General features: G+C 32.7%; 1 protein-coding gene across 4 annotated transcripts in view; it reads left to right on the top strand.

Annotated features, from left to right (window-relative positions):
• ptprr (protein tyrosine phosphatase receptor type R) overlaps positions 1-20463 on the top strand; it is an 87313-nt gene that overhangs the window by 17113 nt on the left and 49737 nt on the right. For all 4 annotated transcript variants that reach the window (XR_015484038.2, XM_087249925.2, XM_087249926.2 and 1 more), the window contains exons 3-4: positions 7852-7995; positions 13497-13607. Coding sequence is in view for 3 of the 4 variants with exons in the window: in XM_087249925.2 (XP_087106051.2) it covers positions 7852-7995; positions 13497-13607 (255 nt within the window). In the remaining variant the exon portion in view is untranslated. The remainder of the gene's footprint in view (positions 1-7851; positions 7996-13496; positions 13608-20463) is intronic.

Raw genomic sequence — 20463 nt, 5'->3', positions numbered from 1 at the left:
AATTTGTGCCCCCCCAGTTTTCATTAGGAGTGCTCACTCAAAATTGAAAATTATTTCTGTTATTAATTACCAACACTCCCGTCGTTCCAATCCTCAGAACACGCATTTAGACATTTTATAATATGAAATAGCAATTAAATTATGAAAATTGTGAGATCAAAGCTAGGCCTATAGTTCAGAGATCTGGTCCCCGCGTCAGGTCAGGTGCGCCCGTATATAGCCTTTAATAGGCGCACGCGGCAGCAGACGCGCACTCTGAACTCACACGAGAGAAAACTGGACTAGTTCAATTCAATTGAATAGTGGATGAGATGAAGACGAGCAGCCTAATTGATTACATGTTTTGGTTCACTAATTATTTAAATACAACTCTCTTGAGCTTCAAAAGGAAAAAACACTGAATAAGTTTGCCGTTAAATTCGTTTTTAGCGGAGACGCAACTGCCAGTCATTTTCACATTCGTTTTTCAGTTAGGTGATATGTAGCCTAATAAAAATGTTTAGTTGGACACCGCACATTCCCACAGTAGTCTACACTATAATTAATATTATAATTTATTACATTTATTATGATCAATATTATGAAAACGAAGCTAAAATTGACAAAACGCAGAAACATTTTAGATGTTTATTTTCAAAATAAAATTAAATAAATTAAATCGCACTTTTACCGTTGTAAAAAAGAAACATCCCATTCTGCAGAGTGTGATGTTAGGACATGTTTTGGTGTCCAAAGTTAGGACATTTAAAATATGTCTTATTCGTTTAAAGAGGATCGGCCTGTGAAGTCAAGTTTACAGTGTTATAAATGAAATAGTACGTGAGTAAGTGGATTTGCTGGTCTTTAATGAAACTAAAAGAGCACATGTCACTCCGCTGCTCATCCGTTTGCACTGGCTGCCAGTTGCTGCTCGCATCAAATTCAAAGCTCTGATGTTTGCCTACAAAGTGAATTCTGGCTTTGCTCTTCCTTATCTGCTCTCACTTCTGCAGATGTATGTGCCCTCCAGAAACTTGCGTTCTGTGAATGAACGTCGCCTCGTGGTTCCATCCCAAAGAGGGAAGAAATCACTTTCCCCAACTCTCGTGCTCAATCTGCCCAGTTGGTGGAATGAACTCCCTAACTGCATCAGAACAGCAGAGTCACTCGCTGTCTTCAAGAAACGATTAAAAACTCAACTATTTAGTCTCCACTTCCCTTCCTAATCTGCAATTGCCTCTCTGGCTGCTCCACTAACTGCCAAAAAAATAAATAAATTACTAATGTTTTGCTTACACTTTCTTTACACACCTGAAACTTGCCTATAGCACTTGTTCATTGTTGCTCTTATATTTGTGTAAATTGCTTCCTTGTCCTCATTTGTAAGTCGCTTTGGATAAAAGCATCTGCTAACTGTAAATGTAAATACTGCAGATCAACCTCTCACATGTGCTGCAGGTAGGCTAAATAATCTTTTAAGAATATGTCATTTAGGCTATACTGCTATTTGCTCATGCAAAATTAAACACCAGAAAATCTATTTTAGCAGCTAAAACACAGTTAGCATATTGAGTTTGTTTTGATTTGTAGCTCATGGCCCTACAAAATGAAACCTGTCACGGTATGGGGGTGGATGGAGAGGAGGCGAGGACCCAAATGCAGGAAATGAAGGATTTATTAAAAAATAAAACAAAAACAAATCTCCCCATGTGGGGAAAAACACGACATAATACTACACGCTCAACTAGATTTGATCTACATCTTGGCATGACACACTACTTTAAACCACTGTTGTAGAACAGATACTAACAGACCTCATACGGCAGAGAAGGGAAACAATCAACAACGGACCAGCACAGAACAGAGCACACTAGGAGAATAAATAGAAAAGATAAACCAATAAACAGACAGGCGGACAGGTGAAAATAATAATTACAAACAGGATAACAAGGTGGGTGGGACAATACAATAGACAGGAGAGCGCATGACAGAGACAAGACAAGCCATGCGCTCACATAAAACAGGACAAGAACATGCAGCCAATGAGAGAACTCATTAACCGCATGTTTATGACAACACTGAAGCACACAACAAAAGCACGTGACCACAATGTAAACACAGAGCCACATGCTTTGACAACAGACGCAAGACACGAGCGCCCCCTACCGTGCGCTCACACATATGCAACGCGCATGCTTCAACTCAGCGTCAACCAAAACCGAAAGCAACTAGACGAAGACGCTGAGAATAAAGCAGCGCGATGCTGACAGAACAACACAAACACGAGTACAAGAGGCACGCAGAGCCCGCGCGGCCACATCAAGCGGGAGCGCGCACGCTCTGCGCACACCCACGAAGGCGCGCGCACACCGAGACGCACACAATGACAGAAAGTCAAGTCAAGTCAAGTTTTATTTGTCACATACATAGTTATACAAAGTATGACCAGCAGTGAAATGTAGGTCAGGTCCGCTCCAGAGATAGTGCAAGTATAGATAAACAAAAATTAAATATTAAGGAAAAAGAAGAAAAAGAAAAAACGTGCAAAAAAAAGATGGGCAAAAAATTATACAAGGTAATAAGAATAGCAGCAATATGATGTACTTATGAATATGACTACTACAATGATAAATACGAAAAAATCACGTAATGTGTAACACCGGGTTAGAATTTAGTAGCCTGATGGCCTGGGGAAAGAAACTCCTCCTAAGTCTCTCAGTTTTTGCCATCAAGCTACGAAATCGTTTTCTAGATGGAAGCAAAGCGAATAGATAATTGTCAGGATGGTTTAAGTCCTTACAGATTTTAACAGCTCTATTCTTACAGCGTTTAATATAGATGTCCTGCAAGGAGGGGAAAGCAGACCCTGAGATGCGCTCAGCTAAACGCACAACTCTTTGAAGTGCTTTGCGGTCTTGGTTTGAGCTGTTTCCATACCACACTGAGATACCTTGAGTCAGAACACTTTCTACGGTCCCGGAATAGAAAGTTTTCAGGATTGCTGGAGAGACCCTGAATTTCCTCAGCTGTCGCAGATGGTACAGTCTTTGCCTGGCTCTGTTTACTTGCCTTTCAATGTGTGTAGTCCAAGTCAGGTTCTCAGAGATAATTACACCGAGATACTTGAAACTACTCACCCTCTCCACGGGGGTCCCACTGATCATAAGAGGAGCGTAGGGCTGCTGTTGTCTCCTCCTAAAGTCCATAATCAACTCCTTAGTTTTGTTTACATTCAGAAAAAGGAAATTGTCCTGGCACCGTGATGTGAGCCTCTGAACCTCATCCAAGTACGCGGTCTCATCGTTATTGGAGATGAGGCCCAAAACCACAGTATCATCGGCAAATTTGATGATGGATGTGGAGCTATGAGAGGAAAGGCAGTCATGCGTGTAGAGAGAAAAGTAGTGCTCGACCCCAGAAAACTCGAGCCGAGCACAACAGGACAGGACTAGACATGACTAGTGTCCGGACTCTGCCACCAAAACAAGAATTTACATGACCAGAGTGCCAGAACCCTGACAGAAAACAACCTGAAAACAAGTTATTAAAATAGGTTTAATAAATAAATAAATGACGGGTAGGCCTAGGAACCTAATGGCTTATGATGGCATTTTTAAAAATGCCAACTGGACAATATTACGAAAAAACCCCCACTTATGATAGCCTACGATAAATCTTTATTTTTACCTTTAAACTTATGAAAAAAATAGCATATTGAGTTGCGTGTTATACCAAAATGTAACCAATTTTCACGGTAATAACTGAATTTACGTATCCTTTTTTCAGGTATTTTTCTGGCTACACTCGTACGTTAAAATGTAACACATTCAGCTACTATTTTTCTTCAATAACATTAACGTTTAACTTTTTCCTAACACTGATATTGGTTGGGTAAGGCTACGTGAAGCGTGATGACTCGGTTATGTTGATTTCTCTATATAATAATAATAATAATAATAATAATTCCTTACATTTATATAGCGCTTTTCTGGGCACTCAAAGCGCTTTACACACAGTGGGGGGATCTCCTCATCCACCACCAGTGTGCAGCATCCACCTGGATGACGCGACGGCAGCCATTTTGCGCCAGACCACACACCAGCTGATTGGTGGAGAGGAGACAGCGATGAAGCCAATTGGAATATGGGGATGGTTAGGAGACCATGATAGACAAAGGCCAGTGGGCAGATTTGGCCAGGATGCCGGGGTTAAACCCCTACTCTTTTCGAAGGACATCCTGGGATTTTTAACGACCACAGAGAGTCGGGACCTCGGTTTAACGTCTCATCCGAAAGACGGCGCTCACTGAGCAGTATAGCGTCCCCGTCACTATACTGGGGCATTAGGACCCACACAGACCGCAGGTTGGGCGCCCCCTGCTGGCCTCACTAACACCACATATTTATTTCCCGATTATAGAGTAGTCTAACCGTTGCATTTGTGTTCATAGTGTCGTCTTCACCTAAAACTTCAAACATTTATAGCATTTGAAATAAAACGAAAAGAAATAGGGAGAATAAAATAATTTAAAGAACTCGTCTGCGCTTGTGTAAACCGTATCGTTGCATAACCTTCATTGATAAAATCGGTAATAGCGAAACTGTGCGTATTATTATTACTATAAAAAAAAGTAAATTACTGCCTTAAGTAAGTAACTTGGGCAGCAATGCACAGTAATTATAAATAAGTAAATAAATAGCCTAAATAAAAGGGTCAAGGGATCCTTTGGGATTTTTAATCCCCCCTATGGGATTAAAATGCCCCCTCAGTTATGACATCCTAGCGCCGGGCCTGTCACAAAGTGAAATTTTGAAGTACTTTGGATTGTTCCCTAATCAGACTGAAAACAAAAACAATCGATGAATAACCCAGAATAGCAACATTGAAACAATCTTTGACCACGTTATATAACCTAATTGTGTTTGAAAAGTGCTCTTCTTGTAACAATTTTCATTTGGTATAACTTGTATCTTTATTTTACCCTAATTTTTGTTGGTCATCTACAAAATAAACAAAAACAATGAATACATTATTTATTCTATTACATAAAATATAGTATTTCTGACAGTTTTCTTTATAATGTGAGTTATGAATTACAGTATTGCAACACTACTTGCTACTTCGCCTGGTAAAGTGTCGTAACATGAATTAATGGCATCGCGACAGCCCTAAAATTAAGACATCTTGGCTAAACTGAAGCTAAATTTGGACTGTCAGTGAAAAGAGATGACTAAGAATAGCCCAAACTAGTCATCAAATACACAAATTAGACAGACTTCACAGTTATTCACTCCTGTCTATCGAGACTAAGTAATCAATTTGGGCTATTTTTAGATGTCTACTAGACTTTCACTGACTAGCCTTGTTTTAGTGACAACAATCTCTGTTTAGATGTCTATTAGACGTCTACTGGACATTCGTAAATATGTCATTCCTACTGAAAGAAACAGCTTAAACCAGCCTAGCTGCTCAATCAGGCTGGTTTTAGAGGGGTTTTGGTATTAACTGGTCATTTCCCAGCCTGACCAGCTAAGACCAGGCTGGAAATGGCCGGAAACTAGCCTGGAAATGGCCAAAACTTCTCTAAAACCAGGCTGGTGGACACTGAATTCTGTAAAATTATTGCTGGCCTATTGCATTTAGTTGAATCTTAATAACACAAATGTGATATTTCCCTTTATTACCTTGTTGTGAATGAATCTGTGGAGCTTCTTATCATTCATTGAGTGTTGTGGTGTGTCTGACAGCAGGAAGCTTGCAGACGTTCAGAGCCAATTGTCATCACAGCTTTGTTTCTTTTTGAAGTTTTGACTTCTGAACGCTCGCATTTCATTCCCTGCTGAAAAATCCAGCTTAAACCAGCCTAGGCTGGTTGGCTGGTTTTAGCTGGTCGACCAGGCTGGTTTTATAGGGGTTTTGGCCATTCCCAGGCTGGTTTCCAGCCATTTCCAGCCTGGTCTTAGCTGGTCAGGCTGGGAGATGACCAGCTAAAACCAGCTTGACCAGCCTAGCCAGGCTGGTAGCCCAGCCAAAACCAGCTATGTCCAGCTTAAACCAGGCTGGTCAAGCTGGTTTTAGCTGGATTTAGCTGGGCATTTTCCAGCCTGACCAGCTAAGACCAGGCTGGAAATGGCTGGAAACCAGCCTGGAAATGGCCAAAACCCCTCTAAAACCAGCCTGGTTGACCAGCTAAAACCAGCCAACCAGCCTAGGCTGGTTTAAGCTGGATTTTTCAGCAGGGTTGTCAGTTGTTTTCATCTGAAAAATTTCCTTCTTATGATAATACGTTTAGTCTTTCACACACAGGGATTTCCCGCCTCTCTCACTTCCCATTGCGGTTTTGGAGACAGTCAAAGAAAGACAGTAGCTTTCTGAAGGCCTCGTGTGGTTTTTGTTGTCTGCGGGCTGTAGCTTCAACGTCTACCACGAGAGGGCACTGTTCACAACATTTCATTATTAGTTGAACTGTGTGTTTTTAGAGGCAAAACAGGATATATTAAGCCTAAGAATTGCTATTTCCTTACATTAGTCGATGAATATAGTCTTCTTGAAAGGAATGAATAAAACGAGTGAGTGTTTGCAGCTCTGAGTACACTGAAGGAGTGCCATTTTGTTTGTGTTTTGCAAATCCCTCGGTCAGGTTAGGTTTTCATCTTCTTGTTCTCACTCTGTGAGTATCACGAGCTGTCTATTAGTGATAAAACAAAGTGTTTTAATTTCTGCAATGTACACAAACGTTACTTTAATTAAATATTCATTTAAACAGAAACCTACAGCGGTATGATGCGCTCTGGACGCCATCTTGTGGTCAGACGCGGGAAATTTCATCGAGTAAATTTTCAGTTTGGGGTATAGTAGAAGGTTTTTTCATTATTGCTGCCAAACTAAAAATAAATAACACTTTCTAATAAAATGTAAATACTGTGAGTAATTTCTTTGAACAGCACATACTTAAAAAAATATCAGAAATCACAGAAGAGGGCTAACCCTGCTGAAAAATCCAGCTCAAACCAGCCTAAGCTGGTTGGTTGGTTTTAGCTGGTTGACCAGCCTGGTTTTAGAGGGGTTCTGGCCATTTCTAGGCTGGGTTCCTGCCATTTCAAGCCTGGTCTTAGCTGAACAGGCTGGAAAATAACCAGCTTGACCAGCCTGGTTTAAGCTGGACATAGCTGGTTTTGGCTGGGCTCCCAGCCTGGCTAGGCTGGTAAAGCTGGTTTTATCTGATCAAATGGCTGAAAACCAGCCTGGAAATGGCCAAAACCCCTCTAAAACCAGCCTGGTCGACCAGCTAAAACCAGCCAACCAATCTAGGCTGGTTTAAGCTGTTTTTTTTTTCAGTAGGGAATAATTTTGTCCTCAGCTGTTGGCTATGTACAGCATGTATAGCAATAGTCCCAAACTGAATGGACAGAGTTGCCTGATGTAGCTGACTGATTCCAGTCCAAATACTTTCCAAAACCCGCTGTAATGCACAAACAACGACGCATAAATCTGGAGGCTATCATAAGTAGTTTTAAAGTTGAGGATGGAAGGTGAGGAGATGACATCTCTTTGGGACATCATTATCGGTTTATAATTGAAGAGCTGTGGGAGAGGGGGTGGACCGGGGCGGGGGGGGGCACTGTTGCCAAACCGCCCCAAACTTTCTTCCTGGAGGGCCGCAGCTCTGCATCGCTCCAACCACCTCCGACTCACACCTGTTTAATAGTTTCTAGTAGTCTTGTATATGGATCAGCTGTGTTTGATTAGGGTTGGAGCAAAACTGCGCAGAGCTGCGGCCCTCCAGGAATTAAGTTTGAGACCTATGATGTAGTGAGATGTAATAAATCATCCATGACGTCCATGAATGAGAGCTATTGTTCATTTTTACAGGAGGAAAAAGATGAGATTGAGCTGTATGTGTCGTCTGTCGGAGGATCAGACCCTGCGGCGCATGAAGAGATGATCCGACTGCTCAACCTCGACAATCTTCAGCACAGTTCTGGACCGATCGCCACCACTGAGGCCTCCACTGAGGTTTGTGTCACAACCGTTTGGAAGAGCTGACAGTCAAACTGCATTAAAACTCAGTCATGAGCTGGAGCTTAGCTTTAGCATGCTAACAGATATGACAAGCTCATTATGCTTGATCTAATAGTACAATGCTTTTCTTACTTAGATTTGTTTCCAGTCCAAATATCAAGAAATTCTTAAATTAAGAAGCACTTCCTCGACAAGCAGAACATACTGTCGAGTTTTAAGAAGTAAAACATGGAGTTTTTCCTTAAAACAAGCTAAACTAAGCCGATCATACCTGCCAACAGTTGTCCCTGAAAACCTGGTAGACCGGGTGGGTTAGGTCCGAGGGTGAGGTGTCTGAATAACACTGTTAAGAACCCTATGAAGCGTGTTTCGGGCGGCCACTCACTGTTACCAACTATTTTCAACGAAGAGTAGCTAAAAGTAGCTAAAAGTCGCTAGATTACGTCATACGCTAATTTGCATATTACTGACGTCATCACGCTCTACCATTTATCTGTTTAAGAGCTTGTGGTTAATAAAGGGGTATTTATATTTGCACTACGCTTTATGTATGCGTGTCAATTTAGCTAAATTTATTGCTGTTTGAATGCAGTATATCGAGACGTGTAGTAAACTTGCAGTAATCTCCCGGACGTAACACTGCGGCCACTGTGATCGGACCCTATACCAATGTTGGCGACCCCCAAGATTTCACGGACCGTACCAAAATGCTGAGCACTGGGGGAGACATTATAGGAGTTTTCCGGAAGAAATAACAAAATGGGAGGGTGGCGGGAGATGGGTCTAAAATACGGGGAAAAGCAGGAGTGTTGGCAGGTATTACTTCGCTTACCCCATTGACAGATTATTTTCCAACCCAAGCTCATTCTGGAAACGTAGCCCCGCGGATGTTTCTGGAGATCGTGATTTACGTGGCCGGAGGTACGTATGGCCGCGTTTTTTTTATTTTTATCGAGCGAACGCTGCAGGGTGGTGTGACGCCGCTTCGCTCCTCCTCTTCGCACTCGCCGGCTGACGGCTCGCCTCCGTGTGGAGGGCTTTCCCGCCTTAACCAGTTTGTCCGCTTAGCTCACAGCGTTACGTCGGCGGAGCGGTGGCTCGGAAGGAAATCGTCGCTTGGGTTTAGGGTGGCTGGGTCGGCCGATTGGCCGCCCGGCTGCCTGGTCGATCGTTCAGCCACTCACTCGGATGGACTTCCGCTCTACAGTGGACTCCGGCGGCTTTTCACGTGAGAACAGTGCGGGGCGCGAACGGTGCGCTCTTTCGAGAGGCATCCCAGACGCGAAAAATGCGCACAGCGGCCTCTCGACGATTTGCGAAAACAAAAACTGCTCGAATACGTACCTCCTGGGATGTATTTCGCGGTCTCCAGAAACGTCCGCGGAGCTACGTTTCCACAATGAGCCCGGGTTGTTATTTTCTAATATATTTTGTAATAATCTAACTAGAATTAGTGTTAATCTAATCTCAGAAAAGCAACAATGAGAGTGTATAGTAATGTGTGTATAATATAATATAATATAATATAATATAATATAATATAATATAATATAATATAATATAATATAATTTAATGTAATATAATATAATATAATGTAATATAATGTAATATAATATAATGTAATATAATTTAATGTAATATAATATAATATAATATAATGTAACATAATATAATGTAATATAATGTAATATAATGTAACATAATATAATGTAATATAATATAATATAATGTAATATAATATAATATAATATAATATAATATAATATAATATAATATAATATAATATAGTGTAATAAAATATAATATAATATAATATAATATAATATAATATAATATAATGTAATATAATGTAATATAATGTAATATAATATAATATATAATATAATATAATATAGTGTAATAAAATATAATATAATATAATATAATGTAATATAATGTAATATAATGTAATATAATATAATATATAATATAATATAATATAGTGTAATAAAATATAATATAATATAATATAATATAATATAATATAATATAATGTAATATAATGTAATATAATGTAATATAATATAATATATAATATAATATAATATAGTGTAATAAAATATAATATAATATAATATAATATAATATAATATAATATAATGTAATATAATATAATATAATGTAATATAATGTAATATAATATAATGTAATATAATGTATTATAATATAATATAATATAATATAATGTAACATAATATAATATAATATAATATAATGTAACATAATATAATGTAACATAATATAATGTAACATAATATAATATAATATAATATAATATAGTGTAATAAAATATAATATAATATAATGTAATATAATATAATAAAATATAATATAATATAATGTAATATAATGTAATATAATATAATATAATATAATATAATATAATATAATACGATGTAATATAATGTAATATAATATAATATAATATAATATAATATAATGTAATATAATATAATGTAATATAATATAATATAATATAATATAATGTAATATAATATAATATAATGTAATATAATGTAATATAATATAATATAATATAATACAATATAATGTAATATAATATAATGTAATATTATATAATATAATGTAATATAATATATTGTAATATAATATAATATAATATAATATATAGTAATATAATATAATGTAATATAATATAATATAATATAATGTAATATAATATAATGTAATATAATATAATATAATATAATACAATATAATGTAATATAATATAATGTAATATTATATAATATAATGTAATATATTATAATATAATATAATATAATATAATATAATGTTATATAATATAATGTAATATAATATAATATAATGTAATATAATATAATATAATATAATATAATGTAATGTAATATAATATAATGTAATATAATGTAATATAATATAATATAATGTAATATAATATAATATAATATAATGTAATATAATATAATATAATGTAATATAATGTAATATAATATAATATAATATAATATAATATAATATAATATAATGTAATATAATATAATATAATGTAATATAATGTAATGTAATATAATATAATGTAATATAATATAATATAATATAATATAATATAATGTAATATAATATAATATAATGTAATATAATGTAATATAATATAATATAATGTAATATAATATAATATAATATAATATAATATAATATAATATAATATAATATAATGTAATATAATATAATATAATGTAATATAATATAATATAATATAATATAATATAATATAATGTAATATAATATAATATAATGTAATATAATGTAATATAATGTAATATAATGTAATATAATATAATATAATATAATATAATACAATATAATGTAATATAATATAATGTAATATTATATAATATAATGTAATATAATATATTGTAATATAATATAATATAATATAATATAATATATAGTAATATAATATAATGTAATATAATATAATATAATATAATGTAATATAATATAATGTAATATAATATAATGTAATATAATATAATATAATGTAATATAATATAATATAATATAATATAATGTAATATAATATAATATAATGTAATATAATATAATATAATGTAATATAATATAATATAATATAATTTAATGTAATATAATATAATATAATGTAATATAATGTAATATAATATAATATAATATAATATAATGTAATATAATATAATATAATGTAATATAATGTAATGTAATATAATATAATATAATGTAATGTAATGTAATATAATATAATGTAATGTAATGTAATACAATGTAATGTAATGTAATATAATACAATATAATGTAATGTAATGTAATGCAATGGAAACAGCGATTTAGGATCACCTTAAAGGATCACCCGAGTCACGAAATGCGGAGGTTTTCTGTCCAATCAAAGTTGTTTTATAGAGATGTTTTATATTGAAACTTTCCTTCAAAAAAATTTTTTTGGTCTTATCCATTTTTTTTCGCACGTTGAACACACATTGATCACAACAGGAAATAAAAAAACTGCAACTACGTTAATTGCATACATTTTTTTAACGCGTTAAATGTTTCAAATTAATCGCATGTGTTAACGCACTAATTTTGACAGCACTAAACATAATACAATATATATTATTCATTATTTAATTGTTGGAAGTTTTCTTCGATTTATTTCTGTTTTTCTGTAGTGTTAAATGTTTAAGTTGTTATTTCATCTATATAATAAATAAAACATAATTTTATTATAATAAAATATAATATAACTGCAGAAATATTTCCTTAATTTATGTAATAGTGATTATTTCTGCATTGTGTCAAATGAATTAATGCGTTTATTTTCTATACTCTCTTTTTAATATAATATAATATAATATAATATAATATAAAATAAAATAGAAATATAATATAATATAAAATAATTTAATATAATATAAAATATAATATAATATAAAATAATATAAAATAATTTAATATAATATAAAATAAATTAAATATAATATAATATAATTTAATTAAATATTAAATAATATAATATGGTATAAAATAATATAAAATAAAATAAAATAATATAATATAAAATAATTTAATATAATATAAAATAAAAATATAATATAATAGAATATAATATAAAATAATATAAAATAATTTAATATGATATAAAATAAAAAATAATATAATATAAAATAATATAAAATAATTTAATATAATACAATATAAATATAATATAATATAATATAATATAGTATAATATTATATAATATAATAAAATATTAAATAATATAATATAGTATAAAATAATATAAAATAAAATAAAAATAAAATATAATATAATATAATAATATAATACAACATAATAAAATATAATACAACATAATATAATATAATATAATATAATATAATATAATATAATGTAATATAATATAATATAATATAATATAATATAATATAATATAAAATAAAAAATTTAATATATTGTAAAATAAAAATATAATATAATATAATATAATATAATATAATATAATATAATATAATATAATATAATATAAAATAATATAATATAATATAATATAATATAATATAATATAATATAATATAATATAATGATTAAACAGTTATTTAACTGTATTTAAACTTTCTCTCTATATAATACAAACCATCAATATTTACAAAATTAGACAAATAATGCTTTAAACCTGTTTAAACTGAATACAGCATGTACACTGCTGTCACCTACCCAAGTTGCATGTGTGTTGTTGGACATGTCAGCCAGTGTGCCTGTATGTGTGTGCATGTGTGTGCGTGGGCAGGTTTAGGGGTGGAGTCAGTCTCTGTCAAGCTCAATGTCAATGTCTTCCTTAAGATGGCTCTTGTTGATCTCTGCAAGTGAGTGTGAATGCAGGCTCACTCGTAGCGCTGAATGCTGTTTCTGTTCATTTTCTGTCTGCTTTTTGAACAGAAAAATGTTTTCAAAGACCACCATGAGAAGAACGGCATCTGGGGTAAAGACGGCTTCTACGTGCTGGTTATCTGCCTCACAATATTCCTCATTATCTTCAGCTGTTTAATGGTATGTATCTCTCACAGTCTCTGCCATACAGGTGATTTTAATGTAGGATACAAAGATATGCGGGATGATGAGTTTAGTTTTAATCCAGGAATAAAACTTCGGTTAAACTTTACAATATAGTTGTGTTAGTTATTGCTTATCAATATGGTCACTCTTTACAATATGGGAGATAACGTTAGATCATGTATTTACTAACATGAACAAACAATGTATAGTACATTTACTGCAGAATTTATTAATCTTTGTTAATGTTAGTTATTGGTAATAAAGTCATTCATTTTTAGTTCGTTAACTTTTTTGTCACACTTAACAATAAAGTTCTGTCAGTTAATGTTAATCAATGTAGTCACATTTTACAATGAAGATCCGTTAGGTAATGTTAACTAATATGGTCACAAGTGTTAATGAAATTTTGTTAGTTAATGTTAATAACTATGGTCAGACTTTAAAATAAAGTTCCGTTAGTTAATGTTAACCGATATGGTCACACTTTACAATAAATTTCCGTTAGCTGATATTAACTGATATGGTCACACTTTACAATAAAGTTCTGTTAGTTGATATTAACCGATATAATCACACTTTACAATAAAGTTCCGTTAGCTGATATTAACCGATATGGTCACACTTTACAATAAAGTTCCGTTAGCTGATATTAACCGATATAATCACACTTTACAATAAAGTTCCGTTAGCTGATGTTAACCGATATGGTCACACTTTACAATAAAGTTCCGTTAGCTGATATTAACCGATATAATCACACTTTACAATAAAGTTCCGTTAGTTGATATTAACCGATATAATCACACTTTACAATAAAGTTCCGTTAGCTGATATTAACCGATATGGTCACACTTTACAATAAAGTTCCGTTAGCTGATATTAACCGATATAATCACACTTTACAATAAAGTTCCGTTAGCTGATGTTAACCGATATGGTCACACTTTACAATAAAGTTCCGTTAGCTGATATTAACCGATATAATCACACTTTACATTAAAGTTCCGTTAGCTGATGTTAACCGATATGGTCACACTTTACAATAAAGTTCCGTTAGCTGATATTAACCGATATGGTCACACTTTACAATAAAGTTCCGTTAGCTGATGTTAACCGATATGGTCACACTTTACAATAAAGTTCCGTTAGCTGATATTAACCGATATGGTCACACTTTACAATAAAGTTCCGTTAGCTGATGTTAACCGATATGGTCACACTTTACAATAAAGTTCCGTTAGCTGATATTAACCGATATTGTCACACTTTACAGTAAAGTTCCGTTAGCTGATATTAACCGATATGGTCACACTTTACAATAAAGTTCCGTTAGCTGATGTTAACCGATATGGTCATACTTTATAATAAAGTTCTGTTAGCTGATGTTAACTGATATGGTCACACTTTACAATAAAGTTTTACTAGTTGATGTTAACAGATATGGTCATGTTTTATAATAAATGTTTCGTTAGTTAATCTTAACCGATGTGGTCACACTTTTTAATATGGTTCCAGTAGTTAATGTTTACCGATATGATCAAGTTTGAAAATAAATTTCCATTAGTTAATGTTAACCGGTATGGTCACACTTTACAATAAGGTTTTGTTAATAATGTTACCTGATATGGTCACACATTACAGTAAAAGTTCTGTTAGTGAATGTTAACCGATATGATCACTTTACAATAAAAGTTCCGTTAGTTAATTTTTACTGATATGATCACACTTTACAATAAATGTTCTGTTAGTGAATGTTAACCAAAATGTTCACATTTTACATAAAAGTTCTATTAGTAAATGTTACCCGATATGGACACACATTACAATTAAAGTTCCGTTAGTTAATTTTAACCAACATGATCACACTTTACAGTAAAAGTTCCATTAGTTAATGTTAACTGATATGGTCACACTTCAAAATAAATGTTCTGTTAGTTAATGTTAACCAAAATGGTCACATTTTACATAAAATTTATGTTATTAAATGTTAACCGATATGGTCACACATTACAATAAAAGTTCCGTTAGTTCATTTTAACCGATATGGTCACACTTTACAATAAAAGTTCTGTTAGTTAGTTTTAACCAACATGATCACACTTTACAATAAAAGTTCCTATAGTTAATTTTAACCGACATGATCACACCTTACAATAAATGTTCTGTTAGTTAATGTTAACCAAAATGGTCACATTTTACATAAAAGTTATGTTAGTTAATGTTAACTGATATGGTCACACTTTACAATAAAAGTTCCTATAGTTTATTTTAACCAATATGATCACACTTTACAATAAAAGTTCAGTTAGTTAATTTTAACCGACATGATCACACTTTACAATAAAAGTTCCTATAGTTTATTTTAACCAATATGATCACACTTTACAATAAAAGTTCAGTTAGTTAATTTTAACCGACAAGATCACACTTTACAATAAAAGTTCCTATAGTTAATTTTAATCGACATGATGACACTTTACAATAAAAGTTCCTATAGTTAATTTTAATCGACATGATGACACTTTACAATAAAAGTTCCTATAGTTAATTTTGATCGACATGATGACACTTTACAATAAAAGTTCCTATAGTTAATTTTAATCGACATGATGACACTTTACAATAAAAGTTCCTATAGTTAATTTTAATCAACATGATGACACTTTACAATAAAAGTTCCTATAGTTAATTTTAATCGACATGATGACACTTTACAATAAAAGTTCCTATAGTTAATTTTAATCGACATGATGACACTTTACAATAAAAGTTCCTATAGTTAATTTTAACCGATATGGTCACACTTTACAATAAAAGTTCCTATAGTTAATTTTAACCGATATGGTCCCACTTTACAATAAAAGTTCCATTAGTTAATTTTAACCGATATGGTCACACTTTACAATAAAAGTTCCGTTAGTTAATTTTAACTGATATAGTCACACTTTACAATAAATGTTCTGTTAATGTTAACCGATATGGTAACATTTTTTAATAAATTCCCATTAGTTGATGTTAACTGATACGGTTACACTTTACAATATGGGGGATGATGTTAGTTAATGTACTTACTAACATGATCAAACAACGAATGATACATTTATTGCAGTATTTATTCATCTCAGTATATGGTAATAAAGTCAATCATTGTTGATTCATGGTAACTCACGGGTCCTTCACTAATGTTAACAAACATGAATTTGGATTTTAACAATACATCAGCAAAATAAGTACAAGATTTGTTTGTTATTAGTTCATGTTAGTAAATACATCAGGTTATGAAATCATGTTATTAAGCCTGACCATATATATATATATATATATATATATATATATATATATATATATATATATATATATATATATATATATATATATATATATATATATATATATAGTTGAAGTCAGAATTATTAGCCCCCTTCAAATTTTTTTCTTATTTTTTAAATATTTTCCAAATGATGTTTAACAGAGCAAGGAAATTTTCACAGTATGTCGGATAATATTTTTTCTTCTTAAAGAAGTCTTATTTGTTTTGTTTCGGCTAGAATAAAAGTAGTTATACATTTTTTAAACACCATTTTAGGGACAATATTATTAGCCCCTTTTAGCTATATTTTTTCTCGATAATCTACAAAACAAACCATCATTATACAATAACTTGCCTAATTACCCTAACCTGCCTAGTTACCATAATTAACCCAGTTAAGCCTTTAAATGTCACTTTAAGCTGTATAGAAGTGTCTTGAAAAATATCTAGAAAAATATATCCATTAAACAGAAATTGAGGAAAAAATAAATAAGCGGTCTAATAATTCACGGGGTCTAGTAATTCTGACTTTAACTGTATATTTTTTTTATTATCAACATCGTCTATTAAAATTCATAGAAATACAAACAGACTCAAATGATAGATAAGATAGTGGACTTTAAATGGTAGTAAATTGACAGCATTTGATGAGAAATGTTTTTAGTATTTAGATCTCAGTACGTTTGATCTCTCCTAAGACTTAAAATAGATATACAGTTAAAGTCAAAATTATTAGCCCCCTTTGAATTTTTTTCTTGTTTAAATATTTCCCAAATGATGTTTAACAGAGCAAGGAAATGTTCACAGTATGTCTGATAATATTTTTTCTTGTGGAGAAAGTCTGATTTGTTTGATTTCGGCTAGAATAAAAGCAGTTTAAAATTTTTTAAACACCATTTTAAGGTTCAATTATTAGCCCCTTTAAGCGATTGTTTTTCAATAGTCTACAGAACAAACCATCAATTTTCATTGTAGGAATAACAAATATTATGGAAGTCAGTGGTTTCCAACATTTTACAGAATATCAACTTTTGTGTTCAACAGAAGAAAGAAACTCAAAGGTTTGGAGCAAATTAATAAACAATGAAAGATATTTCAGTTTGGTGTGAATCTCTTTAATTTTTTTTTCAATATAAACTTTTAAATTTACAGATTCGTCTTAAGGCTTACTCACTTTTTAAGTTAAAAGCAATCATTTCTCTTTAAAGTGTAATGCACAAGCAGTTTTCTTTAGCTGCAAAATATAGTTTTGAATGCTTTTTTGCATTGGATTCTCAGTTTATTTAATTGAATTATGCCTTTAAATACCATCTTTTAGAAGCAAACGAGCATTTGAATAGTCTCATTTGTGATCTTCCTCTCCTGCGTGTTTAAATATTGAACGTTAGAGCGGATGAATAAAAGAGTGGTTAAAACACTTCCTGCTTCATGCTGTCTCAGCAGAAACGCTCGTCAAGTGAACCAACCACTACAGTTATTAGAGCGATAATCGCGGGCACATTTGCTGTTCAAACCCATCATGATTTCAGCTTCAGCTTTGAGTTGTTTACAGATCACAATATGTGACACACTGTAAAAAGTGTCTTATGTTGCCAGAAATCAGGATTTAGTGATGCCAGAGGAATTTTTGTAAGCACCATTGTGTAATCAACATGTTTATTGATCATTTCTTTTGGCAATATTACATTTTTGTATTTATAAAAGTTGGAAATGGTGTTGAATTGTTTAAAAATAACTTTTTTTTTCTAAAATAAATGTGTTAATCTTGCATTATTCTGTTACCCAGGGCCGGATTAAGAATACATTTGGCCCTGGAGCTAAAGCAAATCCAAGGGCCCCCCTTTTATTTTCTTACCTCACAAAAGTATATATATATATATATATATATATATATATATATATATATATATATATATATATATATATATACAGTTGAAGTCAGAATTATTAGCCCCCCCTGTTTATTTTTTCCCCCAATTTCTGTTTAACGGAGGGAGGATTTCTTCAGCACATTTCTAATCATAATGGTTTTAATAACTCATCTCTAATAACTGATTTATTTTATCTTTGCCATGATGACAGTAAATAATATTAGACTAGATGTTTTTCAAGACACTTCTATACAGCTTAAAGTGGCATTTAAAGGCTTAACTAGGTTAATTAGGATAACTAGGCAGGTTAGGGTAATTAAGGGTAATTTGTTGAAAAAAATCTTCTCTCTGTTAAACAGAAATTGGGGGGAAAATAAACGAGGGGCAAATAATTCTGACTTCAACTCTAGATATTTTTTTGTTCTGTATATGTTGGTAGTCCTGTCACGATAGTCAGTATATTGACTTAATGCGCAATATATGAAAATGAGGGCTGTTAATGTTGCTGCGATATATTGTCTATATTATATAAAAAAAGTTTAAGATGATGATGACGGGCTCATTGTGGAAACGTAGTCCCGCGGACGTTTCTGGAGACAGCGGAATACGTCCCGGCGGGTACGTACGGCTGCAGTTTTTGCTGTTGCGCGCTTTTTCGCTCCTCAGACGCTCTCTCGCGAGCGCGGGAGACCGCTGTCCGACTGACTGGATGATTGTCTGCGCGACCGGTCAATCCTTCCCCGAACCCAACCAATTTTACCAATTGACCCACCCGCCCGCTCGCTTCCCTTAACCCGACCAACAGTTCACAAAAGCTGTCCAAAAAAACAAAAGCCCTGATTTTTTTTTCTACCGCGTTTTCGGATTTCGCCGCGTTCTCGCCCTGTCACGAAACTCGTTCACTTAATTTTTGGGATTCTGTTTTTGTTATACCTGATTGCTGGAGCTGCTCTTCCCCAAACTCGTAACCGGTTGCCGTGGTCGACCCCTCTCCGCATTTCGAGCCTGCCGACGTACAGGGTGAGCTGAGTGGACAAACAGGTTGCAGCGGGGAAGCCCTCCACAAGGAGGTAAGGCAAGCGTGAAAGGGAACGGCGTCACACCGCCCCGCAGCGTTCGCTTGAAAAAATAAACGCGGTCGTACGTACCCCCAGGGACGTATTCCGCTGTCTCCAAAAACGTTCGCGGGACTACGTTTTCAGAATGAGCTTGGGTTGGATAAACAAGTCGCAAGTTATTGTATAACGATGGTTTGTTCTGTAGACTATCGGAAAACAATATAGCTTAAAGGGGCTAATAATATTGACCTTAAAATGGTGTTTAAAAAATTCAAAACGCTTTTATTCTAGCCGAAATAAAACAAATAAGACTTTCTCCAGAAGGAAAAAATATTATCAGACATACTGTGAACATTTCCTGAATCTGTTCAACATCATTTGGGAAATATAAAAAAAAAAAGAGCAAGAAATTCAAAGGGGGTGAATAATTCTGGCTTCTACTGTATATACAGTTATATATACATAGCGCAAAAAGGGGGTATGCAGTGTATGCGGCGCATAGGGGCGCCACACATGGGGGGGGGGGGTGGCGCCATTGTGCCAAAACTATTTTTGAAACTATACATATTATTGTACATATTAAACAAAATAAATACATATTTTTGGTTAAA

The sequence above is a fragment of the Danio rerio genome, chromosome 4 (genome assembly GCF_052040795.2).
Source record: "Danio rerio strain M-AB ecotype USA chromosome 4, GRCz13ab, whole genome shotgun sequence".
NCBI classification, from domain to species: domain Eukaryota; kingdom Metazoa; phylum Chordata; class Actinopteri; order Cypriniformes; family Danionidae; genus Danio; species Danio rerio.
The sequence above is the reverse complement of the archived record's forward strand: the minus strand, read 5'-3'. Positions and strand labels throughout refer to the sequence as shown.